The sequence below is a fragment of the Camarhynchus parvulus genome, chromosome 11, assembly GCF_901933205.1.
Source record: "Camarhynchus parvulus chromosome 11, STF_HiC, whole genome shotgun sequence".
In the NCBI taxonomy this organism is placed as follows: domain Eukaryota; kingdom Metazoa; phylum Chordata; class Aves; order Passeriformes; family Thraupidae; genus Camarhynchus; species Camarhynchus parvulus.
In genome coordinates, this window is record NC_044581.1 from 1,463,471 (window position 1) to 1,489,330 (window position 25,860).

At 64.9% G+C, this 25,860-nt stretch overlaps 1 protein-coding gene across 3 annotated transcripts; it reads left to right on the forward strand.

The window, feature by feature from the left end:
• Positions 1-173: 173 nt before the first annotated feature.
• PIEZO1 (piezo type mechanosensitive ion channel component 1) lies at positions 174-25,833 on the forward strand. 3 transcript variants are annotated; one of them, XM_030956283.1, is made up of 51 exons: positions 174-291; positions 6,320-6,415; positions 8,055-8,177; positions 8,481-8,523; positions 8,613-8,769; positions 9,600-9,735; positions 10,642-10,855; positions 11,094-11,259; positions 11,441-11,533; positions 11,613-11,685; positions 11,939-12,030; positions 12,142-12,402; positions 12,473-12,584; positions 12,666-12,844; positions 12,918-13,066; positions 13,238-13,417; positions 13,489-13,577; positions 14,183-14,340; positions 14,413-14,589; positions 14,680-14,805; positions 15,053-15,253; positions 15,337-15,541; positions 15,632-15,736; positions 16,338-16,491; positions 17,072-17,315; positions 17,801-17,897; positions 17,985-18,153; positions 18,228-18,317; positions 18,425-18,504; positions 18,696-18,767; positions 19,249-19,346; positions 19,428-19,524; positions 19,783-19,857; positions 19,950-20,122; positions 20,197-20,318; positions 20,404-20,538; positions 20,624-20,882; positions 20,960-21,148; positions 21,348-21,621; positions 21,748-21,850; positions 21,943-22,090; positions 22,179-22,393; positions 22,515-22,673; positions 22,751-22,898; positions 23,005-23,193; positions 23,280-23,372; positions 23,482-23,654; positions 23,731-23,853; positions 23,940-24,019; positions 24,260-24,455; positions 25,135-25,833. In XM_030956283.1, exons 1-51 carry the CDS (start codon positions 228-230, stop codon positions 25,382-25,384), a joined length of 7,404 nt encoding a protein of 2,467 aa, XP_030812143.1. In that variant the 5' UTR covers positions 174-227; the 3' UTR covers positions 25,385-25,833. The 3 variants fall into 3 exon arrangements, with proteins under 3 accessions (XP_030812143.1, XP_030812145.1, XP_030812144.1); XM_030956285.1 differs by having other exon boundaries at positions 19,786-19,857; XM_030956284.1 differs by having other exon boundaries at positions 228-291; positions 20,407-20,538.
• Positions 25,834-25,860: the final 27 nt, after the last annotated feature.

The following is a 25,860-nucleotide window of genomic DNA, read 5'->3' on the forward strand; positions in this document are numbered from 1 at the left end:
CGGCGGGAGCGGCGGGCGCGGTGCCGGCGGGCGGCGCTGGGGCCGCGCCGGCCCGGCGGGTGGGGCGGGCGGTGCCGCTTTATAAAGCGGCGGGCGCGGGGCGGGGGCAGCGCCTCGGAGCGCCGCGGGACCGGGCAGCGGCGTCGGCACCGGGGCCTGCCCAGCCCCGGCGGGGCGGAACGGCTCGGAGCGGCTCGGGCCGGGCCCCGCCGCGGCGGCCGCGCGGGATGAAGCGGCGGGGGCTCTGCCAGGGGCTCTACTGGCTGCTGCTGCCGCTCGCCCTGCTGGCCGGTGAGTGCGGGGATCCCCGGAGCGGAGCGGCTGCGACCCCCGCCCCTGGGGAGGGTGGCTCGGGGGCTGTCGCCGCCCGCCGGTGGCTGCGGGGCGCGGGGCTGTCCCGGCACGTGGGGCGGGAAGCGCCGGGAAGCGCCGGGAAGCCGGGGACGAGCGGGTCCCTGCGCGCAGGAACCGGGGCTGGGATCCCGGAGCCGCCGGTGGCTCGGGGGGTCGGTGCCGGGACGGGCGGACACCCGAGATCCCGCGGCTCCGCCCGTGACCGAGCGCCCTGGCGGGGAGCGCTGCCGCTTTCTCCGGGCGGGACGGTGCGTGCGTGTCCCCCCTGTCCCCGGCAGCTGTGCGGGGTGCAGGTGGCCCGGCCGGGTCACAGCCACCGCCGCTGTGCTGCTGGGGCCGCGGAGCTCGCTCCGGCCGGGTGGGCGATGCCCGGCGGTGGCTGTGCCCATCCTACCCCCATGCCCAGGTGGATCCCGTGCCCGCCCCAGCCCCCGTGGCTCTGCGGTCCCCAGGCTGCCACCAGCCCGTTCCCAGCACCGTCGGCCTTTGATGGCAGCTGTGCCACCCACCGAGGCGACCGGCTGGCCACCGGCCTGGAAAATCCCCGTGTCCCGGGACGCGCAGGACAAGAATCGGCTCTTTGAAGCCCGCCTGCTCCGGAGCCTCTTCGGGGACGCTGCGTTTGCGTAGACGCAAAGGAAAAACCTCCTTATAGCGAGGATTGTTCAAGGGGCTCCTTGTGCCGGGCTGTTTGCCGCCGACACCGGGCTCGCACCGGCCGTGCTGGGGGGCCCGAGCCCCGGGGAGCTTTGGGGTGGCTTTTGGGGTGGCCCTAGAAGGACTTTTGGGACACTGTCACCTGGAGAGAGAGAGACACGCCGCCGGCCGAGGAGGCGCGTCCAGCCGAGCCAGCCCCGTTCCCAGCTGCGTTTTGGGGAGCGGGGTCGGGTTTCGGGGTGCTGGCTCCGGGCGCAGCCTCGCTGGCGGAGGAAGTCGGTGACTCTTGAAAAAGCTGCTTTTCCTTTGGTTTGCTGGGGCAGTGACTCAGAGCATCGCGCAGGATGTCAGGAGGTTAATTATAACCCAGCCCAGCCCGGGCTGCCCGAGGGGGCTGCGCTGCCCGGGCCGGGGCGCGGGAGCTGCCGGGTGCATCCCATGGGTGCCCGGGGCGACACGTGGCCTCCGGGCCAGCCTCCCGCGGGGCCCTCCTGCTCCCAATCGTGCTGCTTTGCCCCCAAATCCTGCCGGCTTGCTTGGCTCTGCCCCCTGCCCCAGCACGGGATATGCTGGGGAGCGCCGGTCCCCCAGAGCTGGGGACGCTGGTGGCCTTGCTGTCCCCCCCCCACCCCGCGGAGCTCGTAGGTGGCGTGTTTAAATTTGGGGCCCCGCTTGGGCGGGGACTCCGTCCTGCTCCAGCGGATTGCCGAGGGGGGTGACTCAGCAGCGCCCGGGGGGCTCGCAGGAGCAGCCGGGGGAAACTGAGGCACGGGGGGTGCGGCTCGTCCCGCCGCACCTGGGTTGGGAGGGTTTGCCCCGCAGCACGGCCCTTCCTTCCCGGGCAGCTTGGCTCTCCCCGAACGTCCGCAGGATGTTTGCTCGGGGCTCCCGGCCAGCTCGGGGCGAGTGCAGCCGCCGGGCTCGGGTCCGTGACTGGGGGCAGCCCCCCGGCTTCCCACGGCTGGCACAGCCCGGGGGGGTCCCAGCCGTGCCCTGGGCTGTGTCCCCACCTCGGCTCCGTCCTTCCTGCTGGGATTCTGGGGTGCTGTGGGGGCACCCTTTAATTCCTGCCCTGCACCCCCAGTGCCAGTCGTGGCCATGCTGATCCCTGGCTCCGCGGGCAGAGGTGATGGGTGAGGGTGGCACCCCCTCCCCCTGGGGCTGCGGTGCCCCCCGAACCCCCCGGGGTGGGGACACAGCCCCCCTGCCCGCCCAGGGTGCTGGGGGGGTCCCTGGGGGTCCCGGGGCTGGAGCCCAGCTCGGTGCCAGCGTGGGCTGCAGCAGCTGCCTGCTGCGGTCAGGTGCTTTTTATAAAACCCAGGGAAATAGAATAGAGGAGGGGAAAAAAAACTATTTAAAAAAAAATAAAAAAAAAAAAAGCAGAGCCACCGCTGTCTCCAAGAGCAATAAGTGCTGCTTCCTCCCGGGCAGGGGGAGGGGATGAGAGGATAGGATGGGATGGAGATGCAGGGCCCAGGTGACCAGGACTGAGCCCCCACAGCTCCAGTGAGATGGGGGACACCGTGAGGGGCTCCCCAGGGGTGCAGCAGGTCCCCTTTGGGCGAGGACAGCAGGGTTTGGGCACCGCTGGCACTGCCATGTGGCAGCCACGGTCATGGCTCTGCTGGGAATGCTGGTGGCCCTGGGAATGTTGGTGGCCTTGGGAATGTGTGTCCTCATATGTCCAGTGCTGAGCCTGCAGCTCCGGGAGCCCTGTGGCACGGGCTGTGCCCTCCTGGCGTGTGCCAGTGTGTGACACTTGTCCCCTGAGCTCCCTGTCCCCTGGCACAAACTTGTCCCCTGAGCTCCCTGTCCCCTGGCTCCCAGCTGGGGTTTGCCAGGCTGGCAGCCCGGGCACCGCTGGCACCCGGCCCGGAGCCCTCCTGGGGCATCTCCTGCGGCATTCCCGGGAGCAGGGTCGGGAGCTGGCGGGATGAACTTTCCACAAAAACAGGATATGGAGGGTGAGCCGGTGGGGCTGCTCTTTCCTGGAAAGAGGGGCTGGGAATGTGCTGCTGGCCAGCTCCCATTGCCCAAGGGCTTGTCCCTTTGGGGCTGCTGGGATTTTGGGATGGGGAGAGCCACAGTGCTGGGATTTTGGGATGGGGAGAGCCACAGTGATGAGATTCGGGGATGGGGAGAATGACACTGATGGGATTTTGGGATGAGGCCTCTGGGTTCCTCACCCTGCCTCTGGTTTGCAGTCAGCAGGTGCAGAGTTGAGTCCTGGCAGCAAAGTGACACCTTGGGGACACTGTCAGGGTCCCTGGGGTCCCCAGCTGGGGCTGGTGGCCTGGGAGGCAGCTTGGCAGAGCTGCCTGGCCCCAGCAGCAGGTGACGGTCGTGTGAGGGAGCAGGGCAGGAATTAAAGAGCTCTGTTAATTAACCCTGAGCGGCCGCGGGTGCCGAGCGCGGTGTGGCTGCAGAGTGATGCTGCAGGGCTGCTCTGTGGGGCTCCCCCAGCTCTGGGGGTCTGGGAGCCCCCTTTCCCCATTCAGCTGGGAATGGATCCATGCTGGAAACTGCCTGGCTGTGGGATGGTGCCTGGTGTGAAGGGAGGGGGCTCTGCCAGACCCCAAATCCCTTCCCAGCCCAGTGCCAGGGAAAGGCGCTGGTGCCCACTCCTCCTGGCTGCCCCCCTTTGCCAGGGGTGCCCAGTGACCCCAATCCCCTCCCACGGGGAGATTCAATTCAGGCTGGCGTGGGGGAGCCCTGCCACATCCCGCCCAGCTCCCCAGCGCTGTAATTTATCCTCCTCCCGCCTCATTAATGTCGTTAATATTTCACGTGCTGCCGGTGCCGGGGAGCTCCGTGGGAGCTGCTCCGGGGTCACGGGGCTGGGCAGGCAGGAATTGGGGTGCCAGTCCGGGGCGCCTGGCTTAGGGGACAAGGTGAGTGCTCCCACACAGCCGGGGTGTGGTGGTGAGGGCAGGGCTGGCATGGGGAGGGGGCTGTGGGTGCCATAGTGCTGTACCCACCCCATGCCCAGCCGGCTGCTGGAGGGCGGCTTTGCTCGGCCTTGCTCTCCCCACACGCCAAACTGGTTTTTCCTCCCTGTGCCTGCACCTTCCCCGCTGTCAGCACTGCGGGGAACCGGTTCCCTCGGAGCACCCACGCACCGGGCACGGCACGCCCGCTGCAGCCGGGGCGGGGGGTGCCAGGCTGGGCTCCGGGGGTGCCCCCAAACCCGAGGGTGCCCCCAGACCCGGCTGTCACCTGCCACCACCTCCTTGCCCTCCTTTTCCATCCTGCTGGAAGCCATCGAGCACTCCTGGTGGTGCCTGAGGGGTGCAGGGGGTGCCACCAAGCAGAGGGTCCTGGTGGCACCAAATATTGGGGTGGGCAGGCGGGTACCCCCCAGTGCCCGGCATGATCCGTGCTCCCATTGGAATGCCAGCCGTGCCCTCGGTGCCAGCAGCGCCCGGAGGTGGCCGTGGCAGGGCCGGGGGCTCACGGTGCGGCTGGGTGGGCACAGCGGTGGGTGGCACAGGGGACAGGGGGCCCTGCCCGGCTCCCACGGCAGCCGCAGCAGCGTCTCGCACCCGTGCCGGGAAGGCTCCTCTCGGCTGGAATATTTGCTCCATGAGATCATCCTGTGCCGAAACAGCCAGGAACAGCCAGGAGCCCTCGGCAGCGGCTGCGGGAGGTGACGCGTCCCGTCCCGGGGTCACCGCGGGGAGGTGGCGGCTGCTCCCGGTCCCGCTGCCCCCGGCCCAGGCTGTGCCTCGCGGGCTTGGGGACACGAGGGGACCGGAGCTGCTTGTGGCCCCAGCGTGGCACGTGTCCCGGGCTGCTCCCTCCGTGCCCTGCTGTCGCCGGGGCTGTGCCGTGTCCCCCCCGGCCGCGCTGTCCCCATGCCCAGGATGTGTTGTCCCGTTGAAACCTCGTAAACACAGGAAGGGCCGTGCCGGGCTGCGGTGCTGAGCACGTCCCTGGCACCCGGCCGGGCCCCCCTCACCCCCCCGGTACCACTGGGTCAGGGCTGAGCCCCCCACGTGTCACCCCCCGCCTTGTGTCACCCCCCGTGTCACCCCCTGTGTCACCCGTTTCCTGGGTGAGGTGCCAAAGGGAGCAGCTCCTGCCCTGGCTGTCACAGCCAAGGTCACCAACAGCAGTCCCCTGGGGCTGTCCCCTCCCTGGGCTGTCCCAGAGGGACCCCCCATGCTGGTGGGATGTGTCCCCCTGGCCTGCAGCACAGGGGATGGGGACAGTGCGGTGACAAAGCTCACTGCCCGGTCCCCTGCTGGGCATTGATCCTGGGGTGTCCCAGGCCGGTGCTCTGTCCCCAGGCACTGATCCCAGGGTGTCCCAGGCCGGTGCTCTGTCCCCAGGCACTGATCCCGGGGTGTCCCAGGGGTGTCCCAGGCCGGTGCCCTGTCCCCAGGCCCTGATCCCAGGGTGTCCCAGGGGTGTCCCAGGCCGGTGCCCTGTCCCCAGGCCCTGATCCCGGGGTGTCCCAGGCCGGTGCCCTGTCCCCAGGCCCTGATCCCAGGGTGTCCCAGGGGTGTCCCAGGCCGGTGCCCTGTCCCCAGGCCCTGATCCCAGGGTGTCCCAGGCGGTGCCCTGTCCCCAGCCCTGATCCCAGGTGTCCCAGGGGTGTCCCAGGGTTGTCCCAGACGTACTGGTGCTGCCCATCCCCGCAGCCTCGGGGCTGCCCTGGGTGCTCTCAGCCCCTGCCCGTGCATGTGCTGGTGTCTGTCACTGTGATGACAGCAACGCTGAGTCCCCAGCTGGGGTGGCAGGTGCCTTCCCACGTCCCTGTCCCCATCTCTGTCCCCATCTCTGTCCCCATCCCTGTCCCTGCAGGGCGCTGGCTCGGCCCGGCTGCTCCGGTAGTTTGTGCCTGCAAACAAGCTGTAATTTAGGGCTAAAAATAAGTGAGGGGGAAGGTGCTGGGCTGGCGGCACACCCAGAGCAGGGCAGGGGACAGGTGCTGTGCCAGCCCTGCAGGGGTCACGGCTGAGGTCCCAGCCTGGCCATGGGGGTCCCTGCCCCGCTCAGCCTGGTTCGCTGGGAACGATGTGGAAACGCTGCAGATTTTTGTCATGGCTCTTCTTCCCCTGTCACCCCATGTGTCTGGGTGTCCCCTCTTCTTGTCACCCAGAGTGGCACAGCCTGAGGTCCTGCCTGTGTCCCTCTTTCTGATGGCAATTTTGGGGCTTCCCCTCCTTGTCTTACCTGGACCGCAGCACCACCTGGCATTTGGGGGTGCCTCTCTTTTGGGGATCCCCACGGTGTGGGGGGGTGTGCAGCTGTGAGCCCTCCCTGTGCCCCATCCCTGTCACTAACGCTGTCCCTCTGTCCCCAGCCTGCCTTTTCCGCTACAATGTGCTGTCCCTGGTGTACCTGCTCTTCCTGCTGCTCCTGCCCTGGTTCCCGGGGCCCTCGTCACGCTTCAGCACAGGTAAGGGGGCACAGGGGACAGGGGGGATGGGCACAGGGGAGCTGCCCCCCCCTGCCACGGGCACCTTGGCTGTGGTTTCACCCCGGCTGGGCAGTGTGGCTCCGTGTGGAGCCTCTCTCTGTTAATTATAGCCCAGGGGGGCTATTAATAGCCCTGCTGCTCCACAAGGGCCGGGTTGGAGCCTTTTTAACCCAAAACCTCAGGGCTGGGCTGTGAGGCACACCACGAGCAGCCCCTCCGCCCTGCCCGGGGCTCTGGGGTGTGTGGTGGCCTCAGGGGTCACCCCCACGCTATGGGGCAGCTGCCCCTGGCCCCCCCGTGCCCGGCTCTGAGCCCACCCCAGCGCCTGGCACGGCCGCAGATAAAAGCTTCACCCTCTGAATATTTCATGGGCTCGCACGGCCCCGCATGGATCCCGGCGCTGCCCAGAGCCTCTGCCTGGATTTACAGGAAAAAACAAGAGGAGGGAAAGCTCACAGCTGTGGTGGGCTGGCTGCCCACCCCACCCCTGGCCAGGAAAACGGGCACGGGGCCCGGGGAGCCGGCTGGGAATGGGGGGAGAGGCAGGTGGTGGAAGGGCTGAGGGGGTTTGGAGTGGGGGGACCCCTGGAGCCCTCCCATGGGGTGTTCCAGCAGGGATGGGGACCCTGGAGCTCTCCCATGGGGTGTTCCAGCAGGGATGGGGACCCTGGAGCCATCCCATGGGGTGTTCCACAGGGATGGGGACCCTGGAGCCCTCCCATGGGGTGTTCCAGCAGGGATGGGGACCCTGGAGCCATCCCATGGGGTGTTCCACAGGGATGGGGACCCTGGAGCCCTCCCATGGGGTGTTCCACAGGGATGGGGACCCTGGAGCCATCCCATGGGGTGTTCCACAGGGATGGGGACCCTGGAGCCATCCCATGGGGTGTTCCACAGGGATGGGGACCCTGGAGCCATCCCATGGGGTGTTCCACAGGGATGGGGACCCTGGAGCTCTCCCATGGGGTGTTCCACAGGGATGGGGACCCTGGAGCCATCCCATGGGGTGTTCCAGCAGGAATGGGGACCCTGGAGCCCTCCCATGGGGTGTTCCAGCAGGAATGGGGACCCTGGAGCCCTCCCATGGGGTGTTCCAGCAGGGATGGGGACCCTGGAGCCATCCCATGGGGTGTTCCACAGGGATGGGGACCCTGGAGCCCTCCCATGGGGTGTTCCACAGGGATGGGGACCCTGGAGCCATCCCATGGGGTGTTCCACAGGGATGGGGACCCTGGAGCCATCCCATGGGGTGTTCCACAGGGATGGGGACCCTGGAGCCCTCCCATGGGGTGTTCCACAGGGATGGGGACCCTGGAGCCATCCCATGGGGTGTTCCACAGGGATGGGGACCCTGGAGCCATCCCATGGGGTGTTCCACAGGGATGGGGATGCTGGCTGCACCCTGGGGTGGTCCCAGGCCAGCAGGGCCATGGGGGGTGGTCCTGGGCTTTGGCCCTCGGGCTGTGCTGGTGAGGGCAGAGCCCTGCTGGGATCCTGACCCTGGGGCAGAGCCCTGGCCTCTCTGGGCACAGGGCTCCCTTCCCAGCTCTTCCTGAGGGTCCCTGCTGGGGTTCCTGGTGTCCTTGGCTGGGGGGTGACAGCTTTGCCCGTGTCACAGGTCACAGCAGCCGCATCCTCAAAGCTCTGCTGGGGATCAGCATCCTCTTCCTCCTCGCCCACCTGGTTTTCCAGATATGCCTGCACACGCTGCCCGCCCTGGACGAGCTGCTGGGGCCCAGCTGTGAGTAGGGCGTGCCCGTGCCCACCCTCACCCACCCCCAGCCCTGCTCCCTGGGCTGCCCTGGGGCTGCACCCTCCAGCTGGTGCCATGTGGGACCCATCCTGGGGGCTGCTGAGGCTCTGCAGGGTGCCAGGCACGTGCCACCTCTGGGGACACCCCGTGCCATGCTGCGTGCCGCTGCACTGGGCACAGAGCCCGTCCTGCACTGCCATCCTGGATGGGGGTGCTCTCCCCGTGCTGGGGGTGCTCAGTGCCCTGCCCGTGCAGGGTCTGCCCCTCTCAGTGCCCCCCTCCTCCCCACAGGCAGCTCCTGGGAGGTCTTTGCTCGGCACATTGGGGTCACCAGGTAAGGGCTCCCTCACCTGTGGGGCTGGGGGCTGGCAGGGGCTGGGGGGGGTCACCCCTGAGCCCTCCCCTGCCGCGCTGTCCCCCCAGGCTGGACTTGAGTGACATTCCCAACTCGGTGCGGCTGGTGGCACCCGACGTTGGCATCCTGCTGGTCTCGTCCCTGTCCTTGTGCCTGTGCCGCCGCCTCAGCCCTGCCCCTGCCGCCTGCAGAGGGAATCCCGAGTCCCTGGACTCCTCTGAGTGGGTGAGAGCCACCCCCAGTGCCGTGGGGACATGCCACCATCCACATGCCACCAGGTCCCCATCTTTGGCTGGTCCCTGTCCCTTCCCTGGGCACAGCCTGGGGCTTGGCACGGGGACATCCCCGGTGGTTGGGGACCCAGTTTGGGGCGGTTTTGGCCGGGTTGGAGGGCTTGGTCATTGTCACACAGCTTTAGGGTGACTCAGCCGTGGAGGAGTGTCTGTGTTTGCTCTGGCATTGCCACAGGGATTGTGGCAAACGGCTGGGACAGTGGGGCGGGCGGCTGTGGGGGTGGGCAGCTGTGGGGGTGGGCAATTATGGGGTCAGCAGCTGTGGGGGTGGGCAGTTATGGGGTCAGCAGCTGTGGGGGTGGGCAGTTATGGGGTGGGGGTAGGCAGTTCTGGGGTGCAGGCCCCCAGCTGGAGCTCTCTGGTGCAGGGCTGGGAGCTGTGCCGTGCTGTGCCATGCTGTGCCGTGCCAGCCCCGCCTGGCAGTGCCAGCAGGTCAGGGGGACACTGTGCTGGTGGCACCCGGGCAGACCCAGCCCCGGCGGCTCCCCAGCAGCCCCGGCTGTAACCTGAGCACTGCAGGCACGGATGCCTTTGCCGTGAGCCCGGGAGGGAGCCTGGAAAAAAGCTCAGCGCCGGGAACTCCCGGAGCCAAGGCAAACAGCGGCCCCGAGGAGGCAAAGCTGTCCCGGGGCTGCCAGAGCGGCACGGCCAGGTGCCGGGCACTGAGCCCGCCCTGCCCTCTGCACACCGGGGAAACTGAGGCACGGCCGGCAGCTGCCCGGGGCCGGTCCCGGGGCTCAGAGCGCGCTGTTGTTCCGGCAGAGGGAGGAGAAGGACGCGGGGCGGCAGCGCAGGGCGCAGAGGGACTCGCGGCTGCGGAGCCGCCTGCGGGACAAGGCGCACTTCCTGCTCTGGGAGGCTGGCAAGGGCCTGGCCGTCCTCCTGCTGGCCCTGGCAGGTGCGTGTGGGTCACTCCGGTGCTGGGAGTGACACGGGAACAGGCAGGAGGCAGCGCTGTGAAGAAGGCTTTATTCCAGAGAACCGCGCGGTTTTTATGGAGCGACACGATGGGTTCTGTTTGATGGGTTAATTAACAAAAACATCCCTCTCACACACTGTTCTTGAGAAGAACAGAAAAACGAAGTAGAAAAACACTCCTTGCAGGTTGTTTGTAGTTAACAAGTTATCACATCTTTACAACTCCTTAAAAATTCTCACAAGCCTCTGTGAGAAACTCTTGCTGTTTCTCTCTCTGTGCCGTGGCATCCCCAGGTGGGCACGGCCTGGGGGGCACATGGGGGTGGCTGAGCTGCTGGGGAGGGTGCTTGCTGCCAAGTGAGGACGCTCAGTCCAGGGTGGTTGTGATGCTCAGTCCAAGGGAAAGCATGCTTGGTGCATCAGGGGAGGCTTTTCCATCCAAGCTCAGATGCTTGCTCCAGAGGGGAAAACAGTGCAAGGAGAGAGGGATGCTTGGTGTAAGGGCAGAGAATGTTCAATCCCAGGGAGAAATCTCAGTCCAGGGGAGAGCTGCTCACTCTGAGGGTCAAATGCTTGACCTGTGGAGGGAGAGATGCCTGGTCTGGGGAGGGAGGGGATGCTCATTCCAAGCAGGAGTGATGCAAGATTTAGAGTCCAAAGGGGAAAAGCTTGGACCAAGAGGAAGGAGATGCTTGGTTCAAGGTGGAAAACTGTCCAAGGGGAAGGGATGCTTGCTCTGAGGAGGAATGCTGGGTCCAGTGGGGTGCTCTCAGTGGGATGGGGGCTCCAGTGGGGTGCTCTCAGAGGGGTGCTCTCAGTGGGATGCTGCTCAGCCCAGGGGGCTGCCGGGCTGTGCACTGACCGCCCGTGGGGCGCTGCTCCCCAGGGATCACCCTGCCCTCCGCCTCCTCCAGCGTCTACTTCCTGCTCTTCATGGGGCTGTGCACGTGGTGGGCCTGTCACCTCCCCTCCAGCCACCAGGCCTTCAACGTCCTCTGCGTCCTCGTTGGCATCTACAGCGCCTGCCACCTGCTGTGCCTCTATGCCTACCAGACCCCCTTTGTCCAGGGGGTGTTCCCACCGCCCTCCATCTGGGCACGGTGAGTCCCAGGAGGGAGCTGTGCCCCAGGGTGAGCCGCCCTGGGGAGGGCAGCCAGAGCATCCCTCTGGTGCCAGCCCAGGGATGGCTGCCTGGCTCCTGGTGCCAGCCCAGGGATGGCAGCCTGGCTCCTGGTGCCAGCCCAGGGATGGCTGCCTGGCTCCTGGTGCCAGCCCAGGGATGGCAGCCTGGCTCCTGGTCCTGGCTGGGGGTTGATGCCAGCTCCTCTGTCCCTGCAGGGTGTTTGGCTTCAAGGACATCATCCTGTACTACAACTGCTCGCAGCCCAACACCCTGGACCTCAACGACAGCCACCCCTGGCCTGTCTTTGCCAACCCTGGCATCCTGCTCCTGCTCTACTACACCTTGGCCACCCTGGTGAAGCTGCGCCGGCGGGAGGTCAAGGTGAGGGGCTGCAGGACTGAGGCACACCCCGGCGGTGACAGCGGTGACAATGGTGGCAATGTCCCCGGCTGTGACTGCGAGGGGAGGTGGGGGGCAGTGGGGTGCCTGGGCAGGGGGCTGGGGCATGTCCTGCTCCCTAGTGGTGGCAGCGGTGCCCTGAGCTGGCTCCTGCCCCTTGCAGAGAACCACGGCACCGGCACGGCCGTGCCCGAGGGACCTGGTGGAGCTGCAGAGCTGGCCCCAGGACACTGCCCACGTGGCCGAGGATGCCAAGGTGGGTTTGGGGGGGCTGTGCAGGGAATGGGTGTGGGATGGGGGTGCCAGGGTGGGCTCTGAGCCCTCTCTGCTCTCAGCCCATGCTGTGTCCCAACACCGGGAAACCGAGTGCCAGCACCGAGAACTGCACTGTCCACGTCTTGAACGCACGTAAGCCTGACCCCAGCCCCTCCCCAAACCCTGCCTGGATCTCTGGGGCTGCCTTGTGCTCCCCCTCCCCAAACCCTGCCTGGATCCCTGGGGTCCCTGATGCTCCCCTTCACCAAACCCTGCCTGGATCCTGGGGGTGCTTTGTACTCTCCTTCCCCAAACCCTGCCTGGATTCCCAGGGTGCCTTGTGCCCCTCCTCCCCAAACCCTGCCTGGATCCCTGGGGTCCCTCACACTCCCTCTCCCCATGCCAGGCAGGAGGCATCCGACGGCGTGGCTGCCCCTGCACACCGTGGGCCACCTCCTCATGAAGCAGAGCTACGTGGCTGCCCTCATTGCCATGATGGTAAAGAGCTGGCAGGGGACACAACCATGGGCAGGGGACACGGCCCTGGGGAGGGGACACAACCATCCAGGGGCACCTGGTGGGCCCAGCCCTCACCCTCCCTGCCCGCAGGTGTGGAGCATCACGTACCACAGCTGGCTGACCTTCGTGCTGCTGCTGTGGGCGTGCCTGATCTGGACGGTGCGGAGCCGCCGGCACTTTGCCATGCTGTGCTCGCCCTTCCTGGTGCTCTACGCCATCGCCTTGTGCAGCCTGCAGTACGTCTGGGCCATGGACGTGGCCCCCGAGCTGCCCACCCGCATCAGCTTCGTGCAGCTGCAGCAGCTGGGGCTGGTGCACCCGCCGTACCCCTGCATGGCCCTGGGGGCCAAGGTGAGTGTGGCACCGTGGCACTGTGCCACCCCTGTGCTGCCAGCACCCCGCTCACCGCCTGTCCCCACAGCTCCTGCTCACCCTCACCTTCTGGATGCTGCTGCGCGGCTTCATTAGCGAGAAGGTGCTAACGAGGAGGGCGCCGGCCATGCCGCTCCTGGAGGTGTCTGTCACGGATACAGGTGAGGGCTCCAGGTGTCACTGTGCCTGTGGGGGGGACCTGTGCCCCTGCCCAGCTCCTGCAGCCCCTCCGTGCCCCACAGAAATCAGCCAGACGCGGGACGTGCTGCAGAGGCTGGGCGAGGTGCTGAGGGATTTCTTCGCCAAGTTCTGGATCTGTGTGTGCGCCACCAAGTTCATCGTGGTGACCTTCGCCGGCCGCCTCGTCCTCTACAAGATCGTCTACATGCTCCTCCTGCTCCTCTGCCTCATGCTGTTCCAGGTGGAGGGGCTGGGCACCCCTGGGGACCTGTGCCATCCCCGGGGTGGCCCTGCTGATGTCCCTGTCCCCGCAGGTGTACTACAGCCTGTGGCGCAAGGTGCTCAAGGGCTTTTGGTGGCTGGTGGTGGCCTACACCATGCTGGTGCTCATTGCCACCTACACCTACCAGTTTGAGGACTTCCCCATGTACTGGAGGAACATGACGAGCCTCAATGATGACCAGTGAGTGTCCCCTACCCGCTGTGGGGTCCCTGCTGGCCCCAGGGCATGGCCAAGGGCTGGGGAAACCAAGGCGCATGGAGCCGGTTGGGGTTGATCCCTGGTGTGGGGGCTCAGTGCCTGGTTGGGGTGGGATGGATGGGACCCTGTGCTGACCCTCCTGTCCCCACCCAGGCTGAGCGACATGGGCCTGCAGCAGTTCAGCGTCTCCGAGCTCTTCTCCAGCATCCTCATGATGGGTTTCTTCCTGCTGGCCTGCATCCTCCAGCTCCACTACTTCCACGAGCCCTTCATGCGCATCACTGACCTGCAGCACATCCGGCCCCCATCTCTGACCTCCGACCACATCCCCAGGTAGGACCCGCTGCTGGGTGACCCCCCTGCACCCCCAGCCCCCTGTCCCTGCTCTGACCCCCTCCCCACAGGTCTGAGGAGCTGCACGGGAGCCGCCTGCTGCGGGATGCGGCCGCTTCTGAGACTGCCCAGTCCCGAGACTCGGACACCACGTCCCTGGGTATGGGGCAGGGATATGGGGCATGGGCTGGGAGAGGTGTCCTGCTGGCCAGGAGGGACCTGGGAGGGCAGGGGGATGGATTTGGGTTGATACCTGGGTAGGGAGGTGGATTTGGGTTGATACCTGGGTGGTGAGATGGATTTGGGTTGATATCCAAGTGTGGGAGGGTATGGAGATGGACTGGGGCATCCCTCCAAGCCTGGAAGAGACTTTCAGGGTATGGATTGGGGTGTTCTTCTAATCTGGGAGGACTGGGATGTCCTCTGAGCCAGGAATGGGCTGGGAGGGCATGGGGGTGGACTGGGGTGTTCTGAAAGCCAGGATGGGACCAGCGTAGTGTAGGGATTTATTGGGGTCTCCTCCAAGCCTGGGGGGATGCAGGGATGGATGGGGATGCAGGGATGGATGGGGATGCAGGGTTGGATGGGGATGCAGGGATGGATGGGGATGCCCTCTGAGCCAGGAAGAGTCTGGAGGTTGCAGGGATGGGTTGGGTTGTTCTCCAGGGGTGGGGGGCTGTGGGAATGGATTGGGGAGGACACAGGGGATGGGTTGGGGTGGCCTCAGAGCCAATGGGGGTGTCCATGAGGGTCCATGTCCCACAGCATCCAACAAATGGGGGCTGGTGCTGGAGCGCCTGGTGGTGCTGGGCCGCACCTTCTCGGACAAGCTGACACGGAGTGAGGTCTTCGTGAGGCGCCTGCTGGAGCTCCACGTCCTCAAGTTGGTGGCTGTCTACACTGTCTGGGTGGCCCTGGAGGAGGTACCCCTGGGGGTGCAGGGTTGGGGGGCTCAGCCGGCGCTCCCCAAGGTGCTGACACGGCCCCTGCCCCAGGTCTCGGTGATGAACTTCTTGCTGGTGCTGCTGTGGACCTTGGCCATGCCCTACTGCCGCTTCCGCCACATGGCCTCGTGCCTCTCCACCGTCTGGACCTGCATCATCATCGTCTGCAAGATGCTCTACCAGCTCGAGGTTGTGGACCCCCACGAGTACTTCAGCAACTGCACCCAGGTGTGCCCAGCGGGGCCGGGTCTTGGGGGGCTCCCTGGCTGCTGGGGTGGCTGAGGGGCACTGACCACCCCCTGCTGCTCCCCTCTGCAGCCCCTCCCCAACGGCACCAACCTGACCCCAGAGGAGCTGGGCAACTCCACGCTGTACCGTGGCCCCGTGGACCCGGCCAACTGGTTCGGCATCCGCAAGGGCTTCCCCAACTGGGGATACGTCAAGGTGGGCACGGGGACACTCTGGGGACCACCTGGAGGGGGTTCTTGGCTTCACACCATGGTCCTGGGCATCTCTTCTGAGAACCTGGGGAGATGCTCTTTATGGGGACTACCCCCTGGAGGGGATTCTTGGCGTCACACCGTGGTCCGGAGGTCTCTTCTGAGAACCTGGGAAAGTGCTGTTTGAGGACCACCCTGTGGGGGGATTGTTGGTGTCACCCCGTGGTCCTGAGCGTGCCCTGTTCCCCCAGAACCACCTGCAGGTGCTGCTGCTGCTGGTGTTCGAGGCCGTGGTGTACCGGCGCCAGCAGTACCACCGCAAGAAGCACCAGCTGGTGGCCCCTGTCACCGAGACCGTGTTTGAGGACATCTCCCGCGAGCACCTCGACCTCGGCCTCGTCAGCTGCGCCAAATACTTCATCAACTACTTCTACTACAAGTTTGGCTTGGAGGTGCGAGCACCCCTTGTGTGTAGGGGGGGGTCCCAGCACTCACAGCATCCCATTGCTGAGCTGTGCACCCCCTGCACCCCCAGATCTGCTTCCTGATGATGGTGAACGTGATCGGGCAGCGGATGAACTTCCTGGTGATCCTGCACGGCTGCTGGCTCGTGGTGATGCTGACGCGGCGGCGGCGCGCGGCCATCGCCCGCCTCTGGCCCAAGTACTGCCTCTTCCTCGTCATCTTCTTCCTCTACCAGTACCTGCTGTGCCTGGGCATGCCGCCCGCCCTCTGCATAGGTAAGGGGCACCCTGCCTTTCTGTGGGGCACCACTGGCCTGCCCTGCTGCAGGAGAGGCCTGGCGCTGATGGTGACCCCTGCCCCCCCAGACTATCCATGGCGCTGGAGCCACTCCATTCCCCTCAACTCGGCCCTCGTCAAGTGGCTCTACCTGCCCGACTTCTTCCAGGCTCCCAAATCCACCAACCTCATCAGTGAGTAGCCCCCTGCCCATGGGGTGCCCCCTACTCCAGCCCCTGGCAGTCCCCTGCTCATGGGGTGACACAACCCATGGCAGTCCCTGGCTCCCCTACTCCAGCCCCTGGCACCTCTGTGCCCATGGGGTGCCCTGTCACCCTATTCCACCCCCTGTCCCAACGTCTGGGACCTCACCAGCCATCCTTTGGGTCCAGGAGCGGGGAAGGACAAACAGGAGGTGTGGAGGTGCTTTGAGAGCCCCAATTCCTTCGAAGTAGAGCTTGAATTGCACACACCCCGTTGGAGAAGGAGCCATGGCAAACCCCAACACTTTTTGGGGGACCTTAATTGTTTTCCCATCCCTTTTTGGGGTTCTTAGTTGTTTTCCCAGCCCTTTTTGGGGACCTTAATTGTTTTCCCAGCCCTTTTTGGGAAAAGGAGGGGCCTGGAGAGCTCCACACTTGGTTAAAGAGGAGGTGGGGCCGGGAAAGCCGCACCTGCCTGGAGGGAACGACTGAGCTCCCCATCCTGGGCAGGTGCCCCACGCCTGGGGGAGGGTTTGGGGGGTATCAGCATTTATGGGGGGGCTGTGGCCCGGGCTGAGCCGTGCTTCCCCAGATGATTTCCTGCTGCTGCTGTGCGCGGCCCAGCAGTGGCGCGTCTTCGAGGCCGAGCGCTCCGAGCCGTGGCTGCGGGCGGCCGGGGGCAACTCGGACCGGCTGGACCGCGAGCAGGACCACCACAACCCCACCCCAAACTTCATCTACTGCAAGTGGGTGCCCCCAGCACTGCACCCCCACCAGGGCTGGGCCGTTGGAATGGGATCCCCACTGTGGGCAGTGAATGGGGGGCTCCTCTAGGATGGCAGCCCTGGGGATGGGAGGGATGGGATGGGACCCCTTGAGGTGTGGACACAATGGAATCCCTCCTGTGGAATTCCAACCTTGGGATGCCAAACTTTGGGGTATGGATGGGCTTCCCCCCTAGGATGGAACCCTTTGGGGTAGGGACAAGATGAGATCCCACCTTTGGACAGCAAATCCCCTGGTTGTGGGTGGGATGGGACCTTCAGGCAGTGGGACCTGCTGGGCTGGGATCCCCTAGAATGGGATTGGAACCCTTTTGGGCCAGGGTCCCTTTGGACATGACCGCCCTGATGGCTGGAGCAGGGACACCCTGAGGCTCTTCTGGAAGGGGATGAGGTGGTCCAGGACACCCCTGGTGATGGACCCTCACAGGCTTTGTGCCATTAACTGGGACAAAACCCTTTGTCCCCCATGATAGGGTTGGCTGGGGGGACTGGGATTGTGCTGGGAAGAGACAAGGCCCTGCTCTGACCACCCCCTCCACAGGTCCTACCTGGACATGGTGAAGGTGGTGGTGTTCCACTACCTCTTCTGGGTGGTCCTGGTGGTGGTTTTCATCACTGGGACAACCCGCATCAGCCTCTTTGGGCTGGGCTACGTGCTGGCCTGCTTCTACCTGCTGCTCTCGGGCACCGCCATGCTGCGCAAGCCGGTCCGCGCCCGCCTGGCGCTCTGGGACTGCCTCATCCTCTACAACATCGCCGTCATCATCTCCAAAAACATGCTCTCGGTGCGTGCTGAGCCAGCCACGGGCTTCTCCTCGGGTCACCCTGTGCTGTGAATCAAAGGGGAGAGAATGGTGCATCTGACTCCACTGATATCAGAAGGCTAATTAATTGCTTTATTATACTATGCCATGTACGTTTCATCTAAACTGAATCTGCCAAGCACTCACCCTGCTCACACCACACAGAATCTTGTGACTGTCAGCCCACAGTCTTGACAGACACACACACCTGGCTCTGACAGGCCAAGGAAACAAAACACCATCACTTTGGATAAACAATCTCCATATTGCATTCTGCTTTGGCACAACACAGGCACAGCAAGTGATGAGAATTGTGTTTCCCCTTTCTCTGAGGTTCAGAGAATGTGAATCTCAGAAATCCTCGGGAAGAATTGTGCCTTGCTTTTCTCTGTGAAGAGAAATGTGGCAACAACCCTGGCTGTCCCCTGGGGTAGTGACAGAGCCCTGTGTGCCCTCTCTGCCCGCAGCTCCTGTCCTGTGTGTTCGTGCAGCAAATGCAGAGCAGGTTCTGCTGGGTGATCCAGCTCTTCAGCCTCGCCTGCACTGTCAAGGGCTACTACGACCGTGAGTTGCTGCTCTGGGGGTGATCTGGGGGGCTTGGGGCTGCAAGTTTGGGTTGCTGCCTGACCCGCCTGCTCCTCTGCCTGCCAGCCAAGGCGATGCACAAGGACCACGACTGCACGCTGCCCATCGAGGAGGCCGGCATCATGTGGGACAGCATCTGCTTCTTCTTCCTCCTGCTCCAGCGCCGCATCTTCCTCAGCTCCTACTACCTGCACGTCATGTGGGACCTCCGAGCCTCTGCCCTGCAGGCTTCCAGGTGGGACTGGCGTCCTGAGGAGTCCCCATGGGTGCTGGGGAACCTCCCTGACCCTCCGCTGTCCCTGTCCCCAGGGGTGTGGCGCTGTTCAAGGCCAGCATCATGAAGAGCCTGCGCTCGCACCGGCAAGCCGAGAAGAAGTCTCTGGACCAGCTGAAGCGGCAGTGAGTGGGTTTGGGGGGCACTGGGACCCCTCTCCCTGCACCTTGGGACACCCCTGAGTATGGGGTGCCCCTGGGGGAGCGGGCTCTGCAGCACCCTCTGCCTCCAGGATGGAGCGGATCCGAGCCAAGCAGCAGAAGTACCACCAGGAACGCGCCACCAGCACGGAGCAGGAAGGGGCCAGAGCAGGTGAGAGCCGGGGGGTCCCTCCCGTGTCCCCAACCCCTCTCTGGACACACGGGTGGCACCGTGACCCTTCGCCGACGCCCATCCTGGTGGAGCCCCGTGGAGCATTGTGGTGACCCCCCCCACCCCGAGTGCCCCTGGGCAGGGTGGGTGCCCTGCTCAGCCCCCTCTCAGCCCCCTTTGCCGTCCCACAGCTCCCGGCGGCCCAGCAGACCCGTCCCGGCAGAGGGAGCGGTGGTGGCGGCCATGGTTAGACCATGCTACAGGTACAGCCCCAGCACGGGGCCATAGCAGGGCTCAGCCCTCGGACAGGTCCCTCTGCCGGACCACTAACACCGGCAGGGACACTGCAGTGACACCTGATGGGACATGACGCTGACACCTGCAGGGACTCTGCACTAACACCTGCAGGGACACTGCTCGGCCAGGGGGACACCCCGCATGTCCCCTGTCCCCAAGCTCAGCCCCAGAGCACTAACCACGGCTTCTCTGCTCCCCAGCACTAACGGGGTGTTGGACTGGGGGTGCCAGGCTGGGTTTGGGGTCACTGATGTCGGTCACCTCCGAACGCTGGCGCTGGAGGGACGCCGCTCTGGGGACGTGGCAGTTGAGTCGTTGGATTTGATGTCCCCATGGGTGTCCTCGGTGCCAGGCAGCGCCCCAGGAGGTGGCAGCGGGGACAGCCTGGGGTGTGACACCCCTGCCATGGCCCTGGCTGTGCCGTGACACCCTGTGCCCCCCCGGCAGTGCTGCATTCCGGGGAATACTTCCTCTTCGAGTCGGACAGCGAGGAGGAGGAGGAGGTGCAGGAGGAGCCACGGCCGGGGAGGATGAGCGCCTTCCAGGTGAGCAGGGCAGGGGGACTGCAGAGCAGCCCGAGGGCTGGCAGTGTCCCCAGGCTGCTGATGGCCCCTGTCCCCCTCCAGCTCGCCTACCAGGCCTGGGTGACCAGCGCCAGGACGGTGCTGCGGCAGCAGGAGCAGCCTGAGCAGCCACAGCCACCTGGCACCGACAGCTCTGCAGGTGGGTGTGACACCCCAAAATAGGGCTGGGGGCAGGAGGGGACACAGCCCTGCCTGGTGCCCACTGTGTGCCCTGGCAGGGCGCTCCCAGTGTGTGTGGGGGCTCTCTGGTGGCTACAGTGGGGTTTGGCACAGGCTGTGCAGCTTCTTTGCTGCCCACCCTGGTTGTTAAGGTGGATGTGGGGGGACAGGGGATGGGGTGGTGGGTGGGAGAGCCCCAGAAATGATGTTCATCCTTCCTTGGGGTCTGACCCTTGAGGAGACGGCGCAAGGAGAGGGGTGGAGGCTGCGCAGGGGGCTGAAGGCCGGGAGGAAGAGAACGTGGAAAGATCTGGTAGGTGGGCAGCAGGGCTGCAGTGCCAGGGGGATGCTGGGGGGGTCTGGGTGGGCACGGGTGACCCTCCAGCCCTCTCCTTGCCCTGGCAGAGCGCAGCAACGTCCTGCAGCGGGCACTGAGCACGCTGAAGTTCCTGTGGCTGCTGTGCCAGGCCCTGGTGGACGGGCTGACGCAGTGGCTGGACACGCAGACCCGGGAGCACACGGACATGTCCCGGGTGCTGTGCCTCGAGAGGTTTGTCATGGCAGAGCGGCTGGCCAGGGTGAGCCCGGGGGGACGCCGGGGCACGGGGGGTGGCAGCCCACGGGGGTGGCACTGACGTCCTGCCTGCCACAGGGAGAGCAGATAAACGAGGAGGAGTTCCCCAATGAGCTCTACGAGCTGCCACCAGAGGAGCTCCTGCAGGAGCCGAGCGCGCACAGCTCCTTGGCTGCAGTGTCCCTGCTCCGCGCTTCCAGGCAGGTGCATAGATACCCCCCAGGGGACCCTGGCAGTGCCACAGCCAGGGCAGGGGGCTCATCGCTGTCCCTCTGTCATCCCCAGCAGGTACCTAAGAGCTGCCCCTTCTTCCAGCAGCCAGGAGCAGGGGATAAGCTTGGAGGCGGTGCCCGATGCCCAGCAGTTCCTGGCCGTTCCCCAGCAGCGCAGGCGGACTGCCAGTGAGCTCCTCAGTAGCAGGTCCACATAGGGACAGGGGGACATGGGGACAGCAGGATGGGGATGGGGGCAGCAGGGGCGCTCACCCCAGCCCTGCATCCTGCAGGAGGTTGTGTGTCTCCGAGCTGGAGGAGTCACAACGGTTCTACCAATCCCACAACCGGTTCCTGAAGCTGCTGCTGGCCGGGTACCGCTTCGGGACCGGCCACTCCGAGCTGCTCTGTTACTTCACCATCGTCCTCAACAACATGGTCACTGGCTCTGTCATCTCCGTCTTCCTGCCCATCCTCGTCTTCCTCTGGGCCATGCTTTCCAGCCCCCGGCCCACCAAGCGCTTCTGGATGACCGCCATCGTCTTCACGGAGGTGGGCAGGGGGTGGCCAGTGAAGGGACGGTGCCACCCGGCCCCCGCTGCCACCCACTGACCCCAGCGTCCCCACAGATGACAGTGGTGGTCAAATACCTCTTCCAGTTTGGCTTCTTCCCCTGGAATGGCTACATCACCCTGCTGCGCAACGAGGGCAAGCCCTTCTTCCCACCACGCATCATTGGCTTGGAGAAGTCCATCCACTACATCAAGTATGACCTCCTGCAGCTCCTGGCCCTCTTCTTCCATCGCTCCCTGCTGCTGGTGAGCCCTGGGCCGTGGGTGGGCATTTGGGGGGAGCTGGAGTTGCTCCTGGGGGCTCCAGGCAGAACCCAGCAGGTGCTGGGTGGCTCTGCCGTGGTTTCCCACCAGTGCTGGTGGGAGTTGATGCTGCAGGATGATCCTGGGAGTGAGGTGTGTGGGGCTGGGGGGCAGCAGGACCCCTGACCGTGTCCCTCTGCAGTCCTATGGGCTGTGGGACCAGGAGAAGATGATGGACGAGAAGCAGCAGAGCGTGGAAGGGGAGGAGAAGCCGGGGGAAGCCGTGTCCCCACCATCAGCGGTGGCTGAGGAAGGGCTGGAGGCTCCAGCCCAGTCAGGAGCACTGGGAGCAGCCACAGGGCTGGAGCTGGAGCAGGAGGGCGAGTCTGTGGAGCAGGAAGAGGGGACTGAGGCCACACAGCTCCGCTTCAGGAGGAAGCAGGGGAGGAAGACAACGGAGGTGGTTCTAGTGGAAGGTGAGCACAAGTTCCCAACTCTCATGTCCTGCTGAGGAGCAAAGCTGCCACCCCCAGGGTGCTGGGGTTGGGCAGGATGTGGCCTGCAGGACCCTGGCTGTCACCCACGCTGTGCCTCACTTCAAGGGGGCGAGGAGGAGGAAGAGGAGGAGGAGGTGTCAGAAGAGAGCCACGCTCGCAGGAAGCTGAACTTGGTTGGCTTACGGGTCAAGGGCTTCTTCCTCACCATGTGAGTTGTGGGGAGGCTGGTTGGGGTGGGGGCTGTGGGGTGCAGTCCCTGTCACCTGTCCCCTGTGTCCCCCGTGTCCCCTATCCCTGCAGGGCACACGACATGTACCAGCCAGTGTGCGAGTTCTGCCGGGACATCATGGACACGCAGAGCCGTGCGGCCGCCGACGTCTACGCCTACATGTTCCTGGCTGACGTGGTCGGCTTCATCATCATCGTCTTCGGCTTCTGGGCCTTTGGGGTGAGCAGGGAGTCCCACAGGGCCTTGCCTGTCCTGCCTCCACCACGGGGTGAGGCTGGGCTGGGTCCTGACCTCTCCTGCCCCCCAGAAATACACGGCGGCCGCCGACATCACCTCCTCGCTGTTGGAAAACCAAGTGCCAGAGGCTTTCCTGTTCATGCTGCTCTTCCAGTTCACCACCATGGTCATCGACCGCGCGCTCTACCTCTGCAAGAGCGTGCTGGGCAAGCTCGTCTTCCAGGTCATCCTGGTCTTCGGCATCCACATCTGGATGTTCTTCATCCTGCCCTACGTCACCCAAAGGTACATCCCAAAGGATTCCCCCCACAGCACGGCGTGGCCCTCGTGTGGCACCTTGGTGTCCCCCAGCCCACGTGGTGGCCCAGGCTGGTGGCTGAAGGGTGGTGACACGTCCCTCCCGCAGGTTGTTCCGCCACAACACGGTGGCCCAGCTGTGGTACTTTGTGAAGTGCATCTACTTTGGACTGTCGGCCTACCAGATCCGCTGTGGCTACCCCACCCGCATCCTGGGCAACTTCTTCACCAAGAAATACAACTACCTCAACCTCTTCCTCTTCCAGGGGTAGGGCACAGGGCTGCAGGGAGCCCTGGGCACGCCGAGGGTGCCGTACCACCGCCCTGTCCCCGTGTCCCCCCCAGGTTCCGCCTCGTGCCCTTCCTGGTGGAGCTGCGGGCCATCATGGACTGGGTGTGGACGGACACCACGCTGTCCCTCTCTGACTGGATGTGTGTGGAGGACATCTACGCCAACATCTTCATCATCAAGTGCATCCGGGAGACTGAGAAGGTACAGCCCCTGTGCCAGGAAGGGTCCCTCACTAAACCCCTCTTGGGAGTTTGTTGGGGTCCCCCTGAACCCACCCTCCACTGTGTGCTGTCTCCCCCCACCCCAGAAATTCCCCCAGCCCAAGGGGCAGAAGAAGAAGAAGGTGGTGAAGTATGGCATGGGTGGCCTCATCATCCTCTTCCTGGTGGGCATCATCTGGTTCCCTCTGCTCTTCATGTCCCTGGTGCGCTCCGTGGTGGGCATCATCAACCACCCCATCGACGTCACCGTCACCCTCAAGCTGGGGGGCTACGAGGTGAGGATGTGGGGTGGGTGTTGGGCTGCCCAGATGGGACACCAGGCTGCCCTGCCTGGCTGATGTCCCCCTGTCCCCCTCCTCAGCCTCTGTTCAGCACGAGCTCCCAGCAGCAATACATCCAGCCCTTCACCTACGAGGACTACGAGGAGCTCACCAAAGAGTTTGAAAAAAAGCTGGTAAATCCCCACCCTACCCCAAAAAATCCCTGCTGGCTGCCCGGGGCGGGGGCTGGCAGAGCCCCCAGGGCAGGGGCTGAGCTCTGTCCCCCCTCCCCCCCGGTGGCAGATGGCCATGCAGTTCATCAGCCTCTACGACGTGGAGGACATCGTCACCGCCCGCATCGAGGGCAGCTCGGGCTCGCTGTGGGGCATCAGCCCCCCCAGCCGCGAGCAGATGCAGCTGGAGCTGCGGAACGGCTCCTCTGACATCACCCTGCACCTCAACTGGATCTTCCAGAGGTACCTCGGGCACGGCCAGGGAGGAGGCAGCCCTGCCTGCACCCCCCTGCCCGCACTGAGCCTCTCGTGCCCGCAGGGACCTGAGCAAGGGGGGCACGGTGGAGAACACCTACGGCAAACACAGCGCAGACCTGGACCCCGGCACGCCCGAGCGCCTGCAGCTGGCCCAGCTGCTGGATGGCACCAGGACTGAGCCCGTGTGAGTGTCTCCTGAGGGGCTGGCTGGACCCCTGGGCTCAGTGGGATGGTGTAACCCCCCCCCCCCATCACTCCGCTTTCTTGCAGGGCATTGCAAAACCTCTTCCCCAAATACATCCGGGCATCCACTGGCATCGAAGCTGAACCCATCGAGCAGCTGCTGCCAGGTAGGTCCCAACATGTCCCCCACAAGAAAAGCAGCACTGGGTGCCACCTCTCTGAAGACAGGGAGGACACGAGTCCCAGTGTGGCCCTCCCTAAAGCATCAGCACTGGGAGCACACCTGCTGGTGCCAGCCCCTGCTGACAGTGGGGATGCGAGCCCCGCTGTGTCACTCCCACCCAAAAAACTGTCCTCGAGAGCACAGCGGCCACTGTGCCCTGCCCTGACGGTGTCACCCTCTGCAGATGGCGTGGAGAATTACCTGGACGTGGAGTTGCAGCTGAAACAGGAGCGCAGGGGCTCTGGCCCTGGTGAGCACTTTGTGGAGTGGTGGGTGCTGAGGCTGAAGGACGCCCCACCCAAGGAGGGCAGCATCCTCCCCATTATCATCTTCAACGACAAAGTCAGCCCCCCCATCCTGGGCTTCCTGGCTGGCTACGGGTACGTGGAGGGTGCCAGGGTGTGGGGGGATCCGGAGGTATTGGAATTAAATACCAGTATAGCCCGATGGGACGTGCCTGGGCTCGTCTGGCCCTTGCTGCTTGACCAGAGGCAGCAGCTGTGGTGGTTTCACCTCAGAGACACTTTTGGCTGGCTGGATGCTGCAGCTGGGCACTTGGGACAAGTCCAGGCATGCAGGAGCTCAGGTTTACCTTGGTGGAGAAGCTTTGAGGTGATGGTGAAGGAAAGGAGTCAGGTTCTGCTGGAGGGTTTCGATCCAGAGTTTTATTGCTGGCACACAGGCCGCTGAATGCAGCACCAGCTCCAAGAGAGCAGCGAGCTGTGGTTGCTGTGTCTTTCAACCCCGGGGAGAGGGGCAGGGAAGGGGTAGGGATCCCACCAACCAGGTAAGGGGGGGGAAGTCTCAGGGGGCAAATGACACCTGGATGGCCCAATGTCCCCAGGGCTGAGAGGCATCTTTGGAACTTCGCCAATCACACCACGCCCTTGCTGGAATGCCAAGATTGACGGACAGCTCTCAGCAAGGGGGCAAGGGAGGGGAAGGGGGAGGTGATTGGCACACCTGGGGAAAGACCCGGGATGACTGTGGCAGGCTATTACATCACACCACAACACGGAGGGGACGGCTGGTGTGACACTGATGTGCCCCCTCTCGCAGGATCATGGGGCTCTACGTGTCCGTGGTGCTGGTGATCGGCAAGTTCGTGCGGGGCTTCTTCAGCGAGGTGTCGCACTCCATCATGTTCGAGGAGCTGCCCTACGTGGATCGCATCCTGAAGCTGTGCCAGGACATCTTCCTGGTGCGGGAGACGGGCGAGCTGGAGCTGGAGGAGGAGCTCTACGCCAAGCTCATCTTCCTCTACCGCTCGCCCGAGACCATGATCAAGTGGACGCGGGAGAAGGAATAAGGGGAAGGGGCTGCAGCCCCCTCCCCTGGCAGGGACATCACCGCCAATGCCTTAAGCAGCCCCCCCGGCTGGGGCTGCATCCCGGCCCGGGAGGCACTGGGATCTGGGGTTCTGGGCACTCCCTGGAGGGAGGATGTTTTTCTGGATGTTTTTCTTACATTGCTTTGAAGCCGTCCGACGTGCACAGACCACGTTGTGCCTTCCCGGGGAGGGGGGACAGGAGGAGGCCCCCCCACCCCACCCGCTGGGCACCCCTGGCTGCCAGGTGGGGATGGGGGGGGTCAGGAGCCAGCCCGTGCCCCCTCCCTGCCGGCCCCAGCCCTGCTCCAGAACCAGGTTGAACTCGAGCAATAGCCCCCCCCACCCCAGCTCCAGGATGGGGCTCCTGGGTTGTGGCCCCCATGTTTGAGGAGGTCTGGCAGCCCCAGTTGGACTTTAGACACTTGTGACTTTGGATTCGTTTTTTTTTTTTTTTT

Coding starts and splice junctions, on each gene's coding strand:
- PIEZO1 (XM_030956283.1), top strand. CDS start 228: ATGAAGCGGCGGGGGCTCTGCCAGGGGCTCTACTGGCTGCTGCTGCCG. Junction 11,534..11,612: donor ACGTGGCCGAGGATGCCAAG/GTGGGTTTGGGG, acceptor CTCTGCTCTCAG/CCCATGCTGTGTCCCAACAC. Junction 14,806..15,052: donor CCAACTGGGGATACGTCAAG/GTGGGCACGGGG, acceptor CTGTTCCCCCAG/AACCACCTGCAGGTGCTGCT.